Source organism: Danio rerio, chromosome 12 (genome assembly GCF_049306965.1).
Source record: "Danio rerio strain Tuebingen ecotype United States chromosome 12, GRCz12tu, whole genome shotgun sequence".
Lineage (NCBI taxonomy): Eukaryota > Metazoa > Chordata > Actinopteri > Cypriniformes > Danionidae > Danio > Danio rerio.
The window spans coordinates 17,374,454-17,391,605 of NC_133187.1; the positions used below are offsets into that span (position 1 = coordinate 17,374,454).

Below are 17,152 nucleotides of genomic sequence, written 5' to 3' on the forward strand. Positions count from 1 at the left end.
AATTTACACTAAATCCAACCTAACAGTCTACTTATAATCTAATAAGAATTAGTTGGCATGTACTAGATGCAATGCTATTTAAATTTAACAAAATGCATTAAAGGGACCATCAGTCAAGTTATTACAAAAAAAATGTGAATAAACTATGATGGAGACACAAAAATGGGTGCGATGGAGCAGCATTAATGTACAAATCAGCGGATTGACCATGTTGTAAAACATCTGAAATGTTGTTTTGGTTATTGTAAAATCCCTTAGCCAATGTTTGTCATTAAAGTATTATTACCTGCTTCCTGTACTGTCTTGAACGGCTGCTCAAAGCCACTACGTGTTAACTGTTTTGACTGTGTCTTCTGAAACACAAGTTATTTATTATAACCTGCAATTTCCATTTTTCCCTCTCTTTGATTGACTCATTGTATAGAAACACTTATATAAATAAATAGATTTATATGTATATATATATGCGTGTGTATGTTTGTATGTTTGTATGTTTGTATGTATGTATGTATGTATGTATGTATGTATGTATGTATGGTGTTGTAGTTGGGATGCTTTAGAAACTATTTGGTTGGAGAATCTGATAAAAAGGTGAAGCTCAAGGAAATGCTATGAGAGACTAATGTTTTGAAATGCATGAATCTTAATGCAAATTATGTCCTTTTTTTGAGCATGAGCATGCTACTTTATAGATGACCGTAAAAGTACTCATACTCCGAAAAAGTTAGTTTTGATTGCAGGGGTTCTATTTTAATTACGCTAATATCACAATAATACAATAGAGTTGTAGATCCATAGTTAACTGTAAAAAAAAAAAAAATACAGTAGAATATTTTTCTTGAATGTATTTATTTATTTTTTTAAGCATTAACCAATTCTATATTATTTATGTCTATTTCAGGGCTCAGAGATGGCTCAGTACATCCAGACGAAGAGAGATCTGGGTTGCAAAGCTTCACAGGTCACGGTGCTGGAAGAGGGAATCAACACAGACAACCGTTTGGCCAAAGAGTTCTGGAGTCTGCTGGGTGGAAAGACTGACTACAGAGGTGCAGGCACTTACAAAAATGCATATTCTGCCAGTCCGTGCACATGGAGGACAGATGTTAAAATGACAACCTTTCCCTACATAAATACACTCGCTCATTAGATTTTTATATACAAACCATTGACCCTAAGTCAGAATTAACTCATGTTATGTAATCATTTGGATTATTTGCTAGACTTGCCAAGAATTTCATTAGAATAGGTAAAACTATTTAAAAGCTATTATTCTTGCATTATTATACTATTATCATGAAATTCCATTATAAATCTTGGTCAGAAATTGGAAGCGTGTCAAACATGTTCCTTTGACTTATCGACTTTACACTTTTCTATAAAGTATACTAATTTAAAATGCATGTGACTTCTTTTTTCAAGAGAACACTACTTTTTTAAATTGTATGTATGTTTTTAATCTGAACCTGTGGTCTTTGGTGGATTTGGATTTATAAAATGCTAATGAAAGAAATTCAAACTTTAAAGTAAAAAATAAAACAAAAAAACTTCCAGTTACAGTAACTTATATGCAGAAACAACTCGCTTGTGAACTTGCACTAGAGATGGAGGACACGTATGGTGTATTGTTTAACAAAATGCTACATGAGCTTATCCGGGGAATGAAGTATGCAATTTAGCTGTCTACAAAGATTTGTTAGGGTTTAAAATGTTTCAGTAGTGTGTTATGATTGTCAGCAATCTTGCTGTAAGATGTCATTATCTGTTGAAGCACTCTGTAGAAACTAATGTGTGTAGAGCAGAGAAAGAAATCTAAATAATTGTTTACAGTTGGTTTTGGTCTGGATGGTACTCTTGTGGAACTGCTTATAGGCTTTAGTATAATCTGCAGGGTTACCCACTTCCATAATATGTTTTGTTTCCTGCAGGAAATCGACACTGTGCAGCAACTAGGGAGGTTAACAAAACTGCATAAAGAGACCAAGTGCATTTTTATGGGACAAACACACAAAAACACCTCCCACAAAAAAACAAAACACACATACACACTAACGGTCAAACGTTTGGAGTCAGTAGGATAATAATTATTATTATTAATATGTATAATATCATCATCATCATCATTATTATTATTTTTATTATTATTATTATTATTTTATTTTTATTATTATTATTATTATTATTATTATTATTATTAATGGTATTAGTTATAAAAGCAGTAATGACTGGAGTAATAGTTTTATTTGAAACTACATTCAATAGGAAAGCATTTTTTTATTTTATTTAAATAAATTTTATTATATTAAATTTAATAAATATAAAAAAAGTACATTTCATAAATGCCTTATTGATTAATAGAATAGTTAAAAAAAATAAAAAACATGGAAAAAAAACTGACCCCGAACTTTTGACAAGTAGTGAATACATTATCTCACTGGGCCCTCTCATCAATCCTACACCCGGCGCAAGATGTGCTTGGTGTGTTGTATTGCTATTTTCAGTCCAATGCAACCCTAATTTTCCTGTTTTGCACTACAATGTTTAAATAGCAAATCCATTTGCATTACTTTGTAGACTCATGGGTGTGCTGGTTTATGAAGGAGGTGTGTTAAGGTTCATTGTTGGTTCGTTGTTAATTTAAGGAACTTAAATAGACTGCGCCATTGACCAGCTGAAAGCTGCTCTAAAGTCCAAAGCAGAGCATGTTAGTTGTGTACCTTAAACACCTAACAATTCTCAATACACACAAGATGTACAGCAATACACATTATCTTTACAAATGAAAAATAATTCCAGGATTAAAATATTACAAACATTATTAATTTCTAAATAAATATAAAAAAGCAACCTCCATGTATTCTTTATCTCGGGGGGAATTTTGTATAATGTTATTATTCTTAGTAGTATATTATTATATGTATATTTATATTTATTTTAATAAAAACAAGTTTAAATTTGCCCACCTGTTGGCTTTTGGACCATATGGGGCATAAGAATAGTATGTGTGTTTGGCTATAACTCAGTTTTTTGACCACACTTTGTTATTATTGTTTATTTATTACTTTGCTAGAAATTAGAACTAAATTTAGAAATACTTTTGAAACAAATATTTGCGCTTAACAAATTAAATTAAATATGTAGGCTAATTGATGTCTTTAGTAAAGTGCGTACAAGACTGTTTCCTTATCCACGAAAGTAAAGGAGTAAAGAGTAAAATTAAAATAAAGAGAAAGTAAAAAGGCAGAATGAAGGAGGGTCGTTCTATATCCTCGTGCTGCAAATGGTCTGTTTAACTGTTTTCTAGCTAGTGAAGCATTCAGTTGTTCCACTTACAAATTCTGCCCAGTAAATAGTAAAAGTGCCGTAGCGTGACACAACTGACACTGTTTTTTTATGATTTTCTATTATACATATTGGTTTAATACATGTTATGCCCAAAACACACCCATTACTCTTGAAGAGAATAAGCACAACCCTTTCTGACCAAGCACAACCCTTCCTGTATTTTTCCTTACTTAAAATAGCAAAAGTTTATTCGGATATGCCCTTAATGCTTTTGCGCTAAGTGTTTTAGACTTTGTGCCTAGATTGTTAAAATAGAGCCCATTCAAACCCAAAATCATTAATGAATACAATCATGATACAGTATTTACTTTATGAATTTATTTAGAAAATACCTTATGTACCTCTATCTAATAATTAGCAGAAAACGTTATTTTGTCATTTAGGCTTGTCACAATAATCTGTGTATAATAATTTTTGGAGGCACAATATGTACTGCCCATCAAGCTTACATAAAAAATGAATGCCTTAAACATTTTAGCAGATTGTGCAGCCTCTGTTATCTCATAAGCAAGCTCAAGTAATAGCTAAACAAATGGGATTTTTCACCCTTTGCTGAAAATGACATTCAAATTGTCAAAATGACATACCTTCACAAACAATGTTAAAGCTATTTTATAAGAATGTGTACATTCTACATCACCGGTGTCAAGTTTATTATTAAAGATTATATTATAGAATTGAAACAGACTAAACAATAAAAAAATGTTTTGTGACTTTCAGTGGTATACAATGTTCTTAAAATGACAATAATATCACTTCTGTGTAATTCTGTGACAATACATGGTAGGCATATCGATGCTGAGTGAAACGCATGCTCACAGAGCCCCCCTGTCTTAGTCACTATGTCAAATGCAGTTCGGTTTACCATTGTAATGCTAGTAAATAGTCAAATATACACAGTATTTTTTTATTCCAAAATGTCTGTGCTCACATAAACATAGTAGGTTAAGTCTTGATTGAAAGTAAGCAGTTGTGGTTAAATTCTGATGTGTAGCATTATATTAGCTGCAAGCATTAAGTTTGCATACTCTTGTAATCTAAACAAATCAAGTCAGCAAGTGATTCGCTGTAGTTTCACACTTGTGTGTGTCTTGTGTTTTACAGGTGCAGGGGAGCCGGGGGAAGATGAACTCTACGAGAGTGCTATAATAGAGTCAAACTGTGTTTATAGGCTGGTGGAGGATAAGTTGGTTCCATATGATGAGGCCTGGGCATCCATCCCTAGTGTGTCTATGCTCAACTCTAAAGAGGTGTGACGTTTATAGCCTCTTTTGTGGCCTTCTGTGCTTTTGTGGTCGTTCATTAGTAAACTACACACGTGTTTGTGGTAAACTGTGCTTGTTTCAATTCAGCTGAACTCTACATGTGCTGTATGTGACAGGCTCTGGTGTTTGACTTTGGTAGCGAAGTGTACGTCTGGACAGGAAAGGATGTTCCTTTGAGTGACAGGAAGGTGGCAGTACAGCTGGGCAAACAGATCTGGAGTGGCGCGTACGACTACAGCACATGTAGAGTCAACCCCCTTGATCCCTCTTCAGCCAATAAAGACAATGCTAAGTGAGTGGCATCTTCAATCTTTGTAATTACAGCTTGTATTGGTGATCTACGTGGTGTTTTAGTACGTTTATTAGCTGATTGGTGTTTTGTAGGCCATATTTCTTGTTATTTTCTTGAGCCTTAAGAGTGGTTTATAAAGCTCTCGAAAAGCAATGAACTCAAATAAATCTCAGTAAACTTTATTTATCAAAATTGGTCATGGAGAATCACTACCCTGGTAAGTTTAGCTTAAACTCTGATCAAACGGACCAGTCCAGAGAGCTTGCTCAGGTGTCTATGAGTAGGATTGTACCAACACTCAACAGGGCAGAGGTCCTATAGAATTAGAGGTGAAGAGCTCTGGATTAAAACCAGGACATGATGCAAGTTCCTTACAACCACAATGCTGCCCTCAAGTGGTACAGTATGATTAAATGATATCTTAAATGTTAAACACAACACATTTTATAAACTGTTTTTTTTTTTTTTTTTTTTTTTTTTTTTTTTTTTTTTTTTTTTTTTTTAACAGTTTAACTGAATGTGAATTGTTAAACAAACAGTGAATATAAATGCATGGTATATTAAATCATTTATAGTTTTCATTTTAAGTAAATGGCTTAGTTCAGTTAGTATGGCAAGATCTTGTAAGACTGCCAGACACTGAAAACTTTTTTTCTTACTTGTTTTGTCTTGTTTCTAGTCCAGAAATCTAAAAATTCTTAAATCAAGAAGCTTTTTCTAGACAAACAAAAAGGCTGTCTTGTTTCAAGGAACAACATGCCAAAACTAAGTGAGCTTTCAAGCAAAATTATCTTGTTTTTCTCTTTGACACATTGATTATTTTGCTTACCGCACATTGTTTTGGCCTTTTTTTTTCTTAAAGCAAGACGATATTTTTTGTTTGTCTAAAAAATGCCACTTTATTGGACTAAAGTAAGAAAATCATTTTGTGCAGTGCAGTCATTTTGGTTAAGTCAAAAACTTCGGAATTTTTAGAATTGGTAAAAATTCCCAAACACAGGTGTGTCAAGCATGTGGCATGATTTTCAAAAAGACTTGAGGCTGTAATAGCTGCCAAAGGTGCATCAACAAAGTATTGAGCAAATGCTGTGAATACTTGTGTACATGTGATTATTCTGTTTTTTTTTTTTTTTTTTTTTACAATTTTTTAAACAATTTCAAAAAATATTTGTTCACATTGTCATGATGGGGCATTGTGTGTATAATGTTGAGGATATAAATCAATTTCATCCATTTTGGAATAAGGGTGTAACATAAAAAATGTGGAAAAAGTGAAGCACCATGAATACATCCGGGTGCACTGTACATTCACAAATAATGTTAAAGCCATTTTACAAAGATGTGTACATCCTACATCAGCGGTGTTAAATTTTATTTTAGGACATAAAATTTTTTTAACATTATATTATAGAATCTGAGTAACCTTAACAATGGAAACATTTTATTTATTTTTTTCCTTTTGGTTAAGTCAGAAACTAAAATATGAGTAACTTTACAATTTGCACTGGTATGTCTGTTTATGTGTATGCAGTTGAAAAGGTGAAATAGAAATATGTGTTCTCAGTTTGACTTTAGTCTATGTATATTTGATTTAGACTCAAGAATTTTGCACCTTTTGTGTCTGTGTTTTGAAGCAGACAGGGAGAGGGCAGGCCAAGTTGGGCCTTGTTTGGCCGGCTGTCAGAACACAACGAAACTGCTCTGTTCCGAGAGAAGTTTCTAGATTGGGCAGAAAGGAAACCCCCCAAAGATGAACCTGTGGTGGAGGAGGTGAAGGTAATAGATAGTGGCAGCCTTGATAACTTTCTTCTCTCTTTTGAAAATATAATAAAGAGTATTCTCTCTTTCACCTCTAGAATTCAGTACATCAGTTCCTTCCTACTTGTGACTCCGAACTGAGGCCGTGTGACGTCAAACAGATGCTGGCGGGTGTGCCGTTACCTGTGAAGATGCTATTGGAGGGTGTGGATGTGCAGAGAGGTCACGGATTGGTCTTTTCTGAAGACGGACGGCAGGCTGAACTGGCCACAATTGCTGTAGACGCATGGCACATTCGAGAGTTCGATGATTTTGAGATCCCGCCAGAGAGCGTAGGTCAGCTGCACGAGGGGGACACTTACGTCATCAGATGGAAGTACTCAGTTACTAATGTCGGTGAGTGATACAGGGAACAGTGATCATATAATTGTCACACTTTACTTGAAGGTTTCATTAGTTAATGTACTTACTAACATGAGCTAGTCACGAACAATACTTGTACAGCATTTATTAATCATATATTGACATGTACTAATGCGTTATTAAAATCCAAATGCTTGTTAATGAGTTATGAGTGGACATGAACTAACAATGGACAACGTTATTGCTTTTGACTAACATTTAAAGGAGAATGAATACTGTAATAAATGGTTTGATCATATTAGTAAATACATTAACATCAACTACTGGAACCGTATTGTACAGTCTTAATGATGTAATGCTACTTTGAAGCTTTGTGCACTTTTTAGGGGTCATATATATATATATATATATATATATATATATATATATATATATATATATATATATATGTAGAAGAATGAACTTCTAATATGAATGAAGAATGAATGAATTAAGAAACTCTAAACCCACTATTGGCTTTAATGCACACGTTGGAATCCAGAAAAAAAGCCTTTAAGCTCTGTGGATGAAATTCAACAAACCTGTTTAGAAGGAAAAGGGTCACAAGTTCACTATTTGTACAGGCAAAGACATTGATCCGATGATGTAATGAAATTCAACACTACAGCAACTTAGAATTGGCTTTACAACATGTTACAATTAAGTCACATGGTTGAGAGTTAGATGGTTATCATTTAGTTAAATACAAAATCCTACTTGCTGAGAGAATAAGAGAGAATGAAGTATTTATGTGTCTATATTAAAGTTTTCAAATCTGTAAAACAAAACCGCGAAAATTTTGATTCAGGTTTTTTTTCTCAATGACTCTTTATGATATACATACATGTGGCAGAGCTGCTGCTTTATAAAAAGACGTGCCCAGGTGAAGGATGTCCATATATATACAGGCCTGTTGCCAAGAGGGCTTCGGGTTGGTTCGAAAGACCCACCCCACTGACTAAGTCCAAAATTTGGCTTTACATGTGCCCGTTTGTCCCATTTTTGACTGCTATGCCAACATAAATGATGATAATTAGCGAATGAAGAAGGCTTTAAGACAAATTTAATTTTGTCTGATTTATTATTCACCCTGTTTTTTTTTTTTTTGCTCAATTTTTTGTGAAACGGAGTGATTTTTTTTTTGTAACACATTTCTAAACATAATAGTTTTAATAATTAATCTCTAATAACAGATTTATTTTATCTTTGCCATATTATTTTACTAGACAGCATTCAAGACACTTCTATACAGCTTAAAGTGATATTTAAAGCCTTAACTATGTTAATTAGGTTAACTAGGCAGATTCGGGTAATTAGGCAAGTTATTTTATAAAGATGGTTTGTTCTGTAGACAGATGAGAAAAAAATAGCTTAAAATGGTTTATAATATTGACCTTAAAATGTTTTTAAAAAAATAAAATATTTATCCTAGCCGAAATAAAACAAGACCTTCTCCAGAAAAAAAAGAAGAAGAAAAGAAATATATATATATATATATTTTCACAGTGTGTCTTATAATATATATATATATATATATATATATATATATATATATATATATATATATATATATATATATATATATATATACAATAATTTTTTTTTTTAATATTTCCCAAATTATGTTTAACAGAGCAAGGAAATTTTCACAGTATGTCTGATAATAATATATATATATATATATATATATATATATATATATATATATATATATATATATATATATATATATATATATATATATATATATATATATATATTATCAGACATACTGTGAAAATTTCCTTGCTCTGTTAAACATAATTTGGGAAATATTAAAAAAAAAATTCAAAGGAGGGCTAATATATCTGACTTCAGCTGTATATCATAATGTGAAAACAGAACAGCTGCAGCAGATGTATCAACTGTAAAAGCAGCATTATTTGATTAAAGAGGGCTTGAAAATTTGATCATACGTTTTCACAGTGGGTAAGAGACAAAAGCCTGGTGAACTGAGTACAGCTGGCCCAGGAAGGGAGCGTACAGCGTGCTTCTTCTGGCAGGGCCGTCACTCCAGTGTAAGTGGCCGCGGCACGTCTGCCCTCATGACTGTTGAGCTGGGCAACAACAAAGGGGCGCAAGTCCTGGTCACACAAGGGAAAGAGCCACCCTGCTTCCTCCAGCTCTTCCTCGGAGGGCTAGTCATCCACAAAGGCTGCAGGGAGGGTAGTTCTACCAACACAGGTAACAAATACAGATTAAGCATATTTGACCTATTTAATCACTTATACGAGTTGCAAGTTTTTGGTGTGTATGTTTTTTTTTGCCATTCAGGAGACTGGCGTTTGTTCTGTGTGCGTGGAGAGACAAAGATGGAAGGTTCATTGGTTGAAGTTGAGTGCTGTAGTGCCAGCCTGCGCTCCCGTGCTAGCTTGTTGCTGCTTGGTGTGCAAAATGGACAGCTTTACCTTTGGCATGGCTGTAAATCTCATCCTGGTACACGGGAAGTGGGAAAGAGGACCGTGGAGCGCCTCACTCAAACGTGAGCAGAGTTTTAGAATTATCCATAGCCTGACGCTTTTTCTACGCAAATACAGTAAATGTGATTACCGTATGATGATTTTTTTTTTTTATATATATTAATGTTTTACAGTTGTCCTCGTGAGATGGGTTTGAACAGTAATAGCAGTTTGAAAGTGAATGAGATGGAAGAGGGAACTGAGTCCAAGGAATTTTGGGATGCTCTTGGCAACCAGGACAGGAAAGCATACGACTGCATGCTGGAAGGTACAAAAGAAACTGTTTCTTTTTAAAACATCCCTGTTTTTTTGTTATGAATTGGTTTTACATTACAACAGACACATGAATAGTATCTTATGATGCCATGACAATTCCATATCTAGTATGCTTGCTGCAAACATACATTATATTGGCAACAGTTTTTACTTCCATGGCAACAGGGGTATATAAAATACATTCTAAAGACCAGCGCAATCTGATGAAGCCCTACTAAGAAGACGATGTGTAACATGGTCTTAAATGAGGTTGGTGTTGTGTTCTCGTTCTTTTCGTGTGCGCATTTGAATGCGCATAACTCGGGCAACTTAATCAAACGTTGATTTGAACTTTTAGAAACAAAACTTATGGGAGAGTTGTTGTTTAATTTTATTGGTGATTCAAAATGTATTATGTAATCATTAGCTTGGCAAACAGTTTTGGAGGGTTTAAGGTTTCCCCATTCATACTGAATGCCCAACTGTCCAAAAGGTGTTTTAAATATGGCCGTTCAATGAAATGACAAGCCATAAAGGGACTTTGGTCTTAGCCAGCTTCCTTGCTCCTGAGGTCGTTCATGAGTAGGTTGTGTGCATGAATTCAGGCACTAGTAAGGACAGTGATGAACTTGGTTTACTACACATTAAAAACACATGAGCTAAGAACATCCTCATTTTACATCATCAATTTTTACGTTACGTTTACATTTATAGTTATATAATTCAAATTTATATAGTTTCCTATAGCAACATTTTAGCCAATAAAAGTTATAAATGTTTGCTAAATTGTTCCTAGCCTATCAGCTATGTTAAAAAATAAAGCAAGAAAGAAAACATCTCTTGTTTAACGTTACGTTTAGATGATATTGGTCACGTGATTCATACTTCCATTTTTCCGATTTTCACGGTCCATTGTGAGACTTTTTAGGGTACTAATGTTTCAGTGCACTTGAAGAGTTTTGTTATTGACAGCTCTTAAAATGACTGACACCATGATCAGAGCTCTGACCACTCAACAAGGGTGCTGACTGAGATGCACCCTGTGTCTGCAAACATTTGTGAAAGAATGGGTCACTCAGTGAGTCAAGCTTGGTTTGCCACCTGTGTAATAAATCCATTTGTGATATTTCCACAGCACTAAATAGTCCACATTCAACTGTTAGTAGTATAACAAAGTGGAAACAACAGCAACTCGCCATGTAAAATGTAAAGACCATGTAAAATCACAGAGCGGAGTCACCACATGCTGAGACGCACATTATGTGCAGAAGCCGCCAACTTTGTGCAGAGTCAATAGCTACATTCTGCCAAACTTTGTGTGGATTAGCTCAAAAATACTGCATTGGGAGCTTAATGGAATGGATTTCATTTGCCAAGCAGCTGCATCTTAGCTATACATCACTAAGTGCAATGCAAGTATCAGATGAAGTTGTGTAAAGCGTGCCAACACTGGACTCTGGAGTGATTAATCATGTTTCTTTGTCCGGCAATTTGATGGACAAGTCTGGGCTTGGTGGTTGCTGGGAAAACAGTCAAGTGTAAAGTTTGGTGGTTGTTTTTTAGGGGCCTCATAGTTCTATAGAAAGGAACACTCAATGCTTTAACATACCAAAACATGTTGGACAATTTCATTCTCTCATGTTTGTGGGAACAGTTTGGGGATGGCCCCTCAGTGCAGTCCTGACCTCAACCTGACAGAACACATTTGGAATGATTTGGAGACTGCGAGCCAGGCCTTCCTCCCCAACATCAGTGCCTGACCTCATAAATGAACTTCAAGAAGAATGGTCAAAAATTCCAGTAAACACACTCTTAAACCTTGTGGACAGCCTTCCCAGAAGAGTTAAAGCTGTTCTACTTGCAAAGGGTGGGATGTGTCCATATTAAAACCCACAGATTAAGATTTGGTTAAATCAGATAAAGTTCATGAGTGTCTAAAAGCAGATGTTCTAAAACGTTTGCCAATTTAGAGTAACAAGATGCTGTTGGTATCCACAACAAAACCTCATTTATGACTGATTTCAAACATTCTATACAGGCAGCAACTTTGCTTCTTTAAAAAAAGGTGTTAAACAGTATCTCAGTAAATATACAGCAGGTTTTAATAGAGGTTCTTTAGTAGCCCACACAGACTTGGGTAAACTAACCAGTAATTTCAGTAGAGTTGTTTGTTAGCATAAGCATGGTAAAAAATGTGTGATTTTTCTGTCAAATCTAAAATTAATTTTCTTTTTTAATATCAAGACACAAATCATATTTAGTTGAAGTCGATTGTTAGCATGTTGCTCTGCTTTTTAATTAGTAAACTTGACTTACTGATTTTAACACTGTTTGCCGTTAGCTTGCTGCTATGCTAAAACCCCAATGTGTGAACAAGTAACAAAGTATTAGAAAAATGTCACTTTTAATTTGATCTATTTACTCCAATTACTGCATCAGCTATATTTATTTGCTATACTTCTTTGTTTGTTTGCAGATCCAGGGAAGTATAACTTCACACCACGTCTTTTCCTTCTAAGTGCCAGTGGTGGAACTTTTCAGGGAGAGGAGATATTTGGGCCTGCTCAAGTGACAGGAACCATCATGGCCATGCCTTTCCTGCAGGAGAACTTGTATTCAGCCCCTCAACCTGGTACATATTAATGTTTCTCACACTTAAATGAAGAGTTCAGATGCAAAAGCTGCTAAATGGCACTTCCGCCAAAAATGAGATAATGACATTGAGCGAATGCTTTAGGCACGTAGTACACCATCAAGAAATAGTTTTGAAATCACAACGTCAGTCATTCAGAAATAACAGTTTGTTGGCAAAAGCCTATAAATGCCACCTGCCTTTGGCAGCAAAAATGCTATTTCCCGAGAACCAATCAGAAAGCACAAATTGAATCATGTGTTTTCAATGTAGCAGTGTGCTGACAAGCCGAATTTTATGAGGAGATGTTTTATTCTGCTTTAGGTTTAAATTTTACAAGATGGAGTTTGATGAACTGCATGAGCCTGTCTGACTGTCACTGAATGGCTAATGAAAACGTCCATTACCATCCCTTGAAATATTATTTTATATCACGGATGCTATGACATGATATAAACAGAAGAGATGAAAAAGAGGAGTTACGAACAAGACCTTGAGTATGTTGAGGATGAATGAAAGCTTCTAAAAGGGTCTGATAGACATCTCTTTTTTGCACAGTAGCCTACTCTGGGTTTTATTTGCAAATGTAAGCTAATTTTAAAGATAAATATAATGTATAAACTATACATTATTTATTTTACTTAATACAATATGTCTGATAAGCTTTTTATATAAATTGACATTGCACAGATATTGATGTGTCTCTGTTTTGCCCTGTTCTACTTGCAGTACACCAAAATATTTGAATCGATAATATTTTTAAAGTATTTTTTTAGTATATTTTTCACATAGCATGTAATGATAGTGGTGCACATACGTAATTTTTTTTTTTTCCGCTTTATTTTAATGTTAACACACTTCAGAATGTTTTGCACAGTGTTCGCGTGGGTTTCTTGCAGGTGCACAGTTTCCCCCACAAGTCCAAAAACATGTGGCATAGGTGAATTGGGTAAGCTAAATTGTCCATAGTGTATGTATTTGAATGAGTGTTTTTGGATTCACAGTGATGGGTTGTAGCTGGAAGGGCATTCACTGCGTAAAACATGCTAGATAAGAGGGTGGTTCATTCCGCTGTGGCGACACTAGATTAGTAAAGAGACTAAGGTGAAAAGAAAATGAATGAATGTTTTGCACTGTAGCCTACATTTTACACTGCATTATTTGAATCTAAAAGTCTTAGTTTACAATGTTTACATTTTTCTACTTACATTAAATCTCAAATATCAGAAATGATGAAAGATCATTAAGATTTTATTAATGTCTATTTTAATGTTATTGACTTAATGCATTTCCCAGAGATGGGTTGTGGCTGAAAGGGCATCCGCTGCGTAAAAACTTGCTGGATAAGTTGGCGGTTCATTCTGCTGTGGCGACCCCGGATTAATAAAGGGACAAAGCCGACAAGAAAATGAAAGAATGAATGACTTAATGCACTTACTTGACAGATTTCGTTAATTAATTTTTCTCCGGCTTAGTCCCTGATTTATCAAGCTTTGCCACAGTGGAATGAACCGCCACTTACTTGACAGAGTTATGTATTTTTGATTTTAGGTGGTTTGTGTAACGTGTTTTATGTTTGGTAAAATAATTGTACTTGTATCTTTAGTGATTTTTAACTATTTTTAACTAATTAAAATGTCTTGTCCCAATGAGTGGATTTAGAGGTTTTTGCAACAACAACAAAAAAAAAGCACAAGTGGATTTAGCTGGTTTTGATGCAAAAAAAAATCTACCTTGTTAAAAACCAGATTAAGAATTGTCTTAAGTGACATTTATGACAAAAAGCTATTTTATTTACCAGCTAATAACCTTATCATTATCTATAAAATGAAACTTCTGAACCTAATCAGAGGAGCCTGAGAGATGCTTATTTACAAGAAAATAGGTCTGATGGATTTAGAGGGTTTTCCATCTAAACTCTTCAAATTGTCAATCTTATGTTATCAATAAACATATTTGACGCTGCTCATATTATAACTGGGGGTTAACTGTTAATCCTGGGTACATTGTGCTAACCCTGCTCAAGAGTCATTTTAAAAGTGATGTTTAAAATGACCATAATCTAAGCTTAAGCGCAGTGTGAACAGCCTAAATGTCATTATACATGAATGTACAATGTGCAAGATGTGAAACAACAAGAATTTGTGAGTATATGCCAATACTTGCTCTATCTGGCTTATCCTTTGCAGCTCTGTTCTTGGTGGATAACAGGATGGAAGTATACCTGTGGCAAGGACTACAACCAGATGATACAGAATTAACTGGCTCTGCCAAAATCCGCTGGGACAGTGAGAGGAAGTGTGCAATGGAGACAACACTACAGTACTGTCAAGGTTAGTAGGTGGGATCTTCACTTTGGGCAGAGGTCAGGAAATCAGTTCCTGCACTATGAATTTGGGAAGTTCATGTCAGTCCATTCCAGCTGGCAGATATCCAACAGCCATAGCTGAATTGGTCATCTGGGTGTGCCGCTGTACTGTGTGGGCCTATTGTTACTGTAAATATGTCTTATAAAGAATGGATGATAGTAAATTTACTACTACTGGCCCACACAGAAAGCTCAAATTTTAATGTGATTTATTTGATTTAATCCATAATGTAATTCCTAAAGATATTGTTTTTAACATACATTTTGTATATAAATCATTACATAAGTGAAAGCTTGGGTTAGATCACACTCTTTACGCCAGATAAATATGATCTAGCACCGGACGCCAGATCCTGTCAGAAAATGTCTGTTTTACTGGGTATCCAGACAACAAGCCAGAATCCTATCAAAATAGGAGTTGACTGAGAAAGCTAGAGAGGAGCAGAAGCAGGAGACCAAGTAATGATGATAAAGAAAGAGAAGAGTTTATTGTATAGTCTTAGTTGCATATGTTTTAATGCCTCGCTTTGATTATGATAAATCCAACAATTGTTAATATACCACAAGCAACAGCAATGGAAATTACTGCTTCACAACATTGTCCAGAGACAATACAGACCTTGAAATGGAAATATTCTCTTATCTCTTACTCATGAAAACAAGTGTTGCTTGAATCTACACAGTCATAATATTATAACAATATGAAATAATAGTAAAGCAATAAGTATAGGAAAATATTAATAATAAAATATAAAAACATAATAAAATGACAAATAACAATAATTAAATCATTAACTAATGATCAATAAAATGATGTGATGGTAAGTATATAAATGAATAATGATCATATGATTAAATAAAATGATTAAATTAAGAATAAATAAATATAAACATAAAAGGTAAAACAACAGTAATGAATAGTGGTTTTCTTGCGACAACACATACACACACACACACACACACACACACACACACACACAAGTTTGCAACAAGGATTCTCAGATTATTAGTTAGATTTTTCAATTATGATAGATTACAGACAATTCTTTAGTAATTTTACCAGTCTTAAAATTTGGAAAATGACTCTCAAAACTTAATGTGGGGTAGTTGTTGCTAAAAAAAAATTACTTGCTCTTTGCTAAACTGATTCATGTCAGAAAGATCCGTCTCAGTCTATCCCTACTCATTGCATTACTCGATGCATAAACTATTTAGTAGCAATATACAAAAAGGAGCATTACCACTGTTACTTGTACCGCCGCTGGTCTATACGAGTAAGAACGTGTTTTTAAGTATGGCCGTAGTTTGCGACTGTGCCACCAGGGGAAGCAAAGGGCCGGGATGCAGACGGACAGAAATAGGGTATATGCCGAGCTAGTGCTGTTGCCATGCTGATACACTTTCGGTGACCTGTTATTGTGAACTTTTTCTCATTTTATACGGTTTCTTATACAGCATTGATGTTGTTATATGATTAAAATACATTCAGTTAAATAAACTTTAGCATTTATTTAGTTGCTCAAGCGTAAAACGAGACAAAAAGCCGTTTACTCGCACGCACCCGTCAGAATCGGCAGGCTAACACAGAAGCTCTATTGAATATACTGCGGTAAAATAAATGCTCATGTAATAAAGATATGGCGTGGGAAATGTAATTTATTGCAGTGCTTCTTGTACCATCTGAGACCCACTTTAAATCGGATATCACTCAGCTAGTGGAGATCGCTGATTTTTAAAGAAAACAGACCTTAAACGCACCGGATTTTGCATTGGCATTCAATTCGCCGGAAGCGCTTAACCCAGGTTAATGGCAAATTTAAAGTAATATTAGCATGCTTCGGCATATACCCCATAGCCATGGCCGGAGCAAGCTGAACTGCCGCTCTAGGCAAAGGACGATCACGCTGCCCTCAACCCCAATGTAAAAACAAAAGTGACCGGTTCTGAAAATGAAGTGAGGTGTCGCGGACCTCTATTCTGTCGCCCTATGCTGAAATAACTGAGGACGCGAGGGTGTCGCGGACCTCTAATCTGCCGCCCTACGCACGGATTTATCTGAGGACACGTGGGTGCTGATGGAGGAGTCGCTGCCCTCTAGATTCTGTCACCTATGCGCGAATATATCTGAGGACGCGGTGGTGAGGGAGGTGTCGCGGACATAACCGAAGACGCGGGTGGTAAGGGGGGTGTTGCGGACGCCGCCCTCTCTATACTGCCACCCTAGGTCGCCTCTATGGATGCGCCGGCCCTGCCCATAGCCTATACCAGGGCTATTTGGCGGCCCGCAAGGCAATTTGTTCCAGCCCTCCAAACAGTGTGACCAAGACATCAAAGATA

The 17,152-nt window shown here is 35.3% G+C and overlaps 1 protein-coding gene across 6 annotated transcripts in view; it reads left to right on the forward strand.

Annotated features, from left to right (window-relative positions):
• Positions 1 to 17,152, forward strand: part of svild (supervillin d) — a 133,261-nt gene that overhangs the window by 103,572 nt on the left and 12,537 nt on the right. For 3 of the 6 annotated variants that reach the window (XM_021480277.2, XM_073918317.1, XM_073918320.1), the window contains 10 exons: positions 902 to 1,049; positions 4,450 to 4,595; positions 4,727 to 4,902; positions 6,537 to 6,678; positions 6,759 to 7,056; positions 9,028 to 9,285; positions 9,376 to 9,583; positions 9,695 to 9,828; positions 12,292 to 12,447; positions 14,637 to 14,780. In XM_021480277.2, the coding sequence (XP_021335952.1) occupies positions 902 to 1,049; positions 4,450 to 4,595; positions 4,727 to 4,902; positions 6,537 to 6,678; positions 6,759 to 7,056; positions 9,028 to 9,285; positions 9,376 to 9,583; positions 9,695 to 9,828; positions 12,292 to 12,447; positions 14,637 to 14,780 (1,810 nt within the window). The remainder of the gene's footprint in view (positions 1 to 901; positions 1,050 to 4,449; positions 4,596 to 4,726; positions 4,903 to 6,536; positions 6,679 to 6,758; positions 7,057 to 9,027; positions 9,286 to 9,375; positions 9,584 to 9,694; positions 9,829 to 12,291; positions 12,448 to 14,636; positions 14,781 to 17,152) is intronic. The other 3 variants (XM_073918319.1, XM_073918318.1, XM_073918321.1) reach the window with 1 other exon arrangement.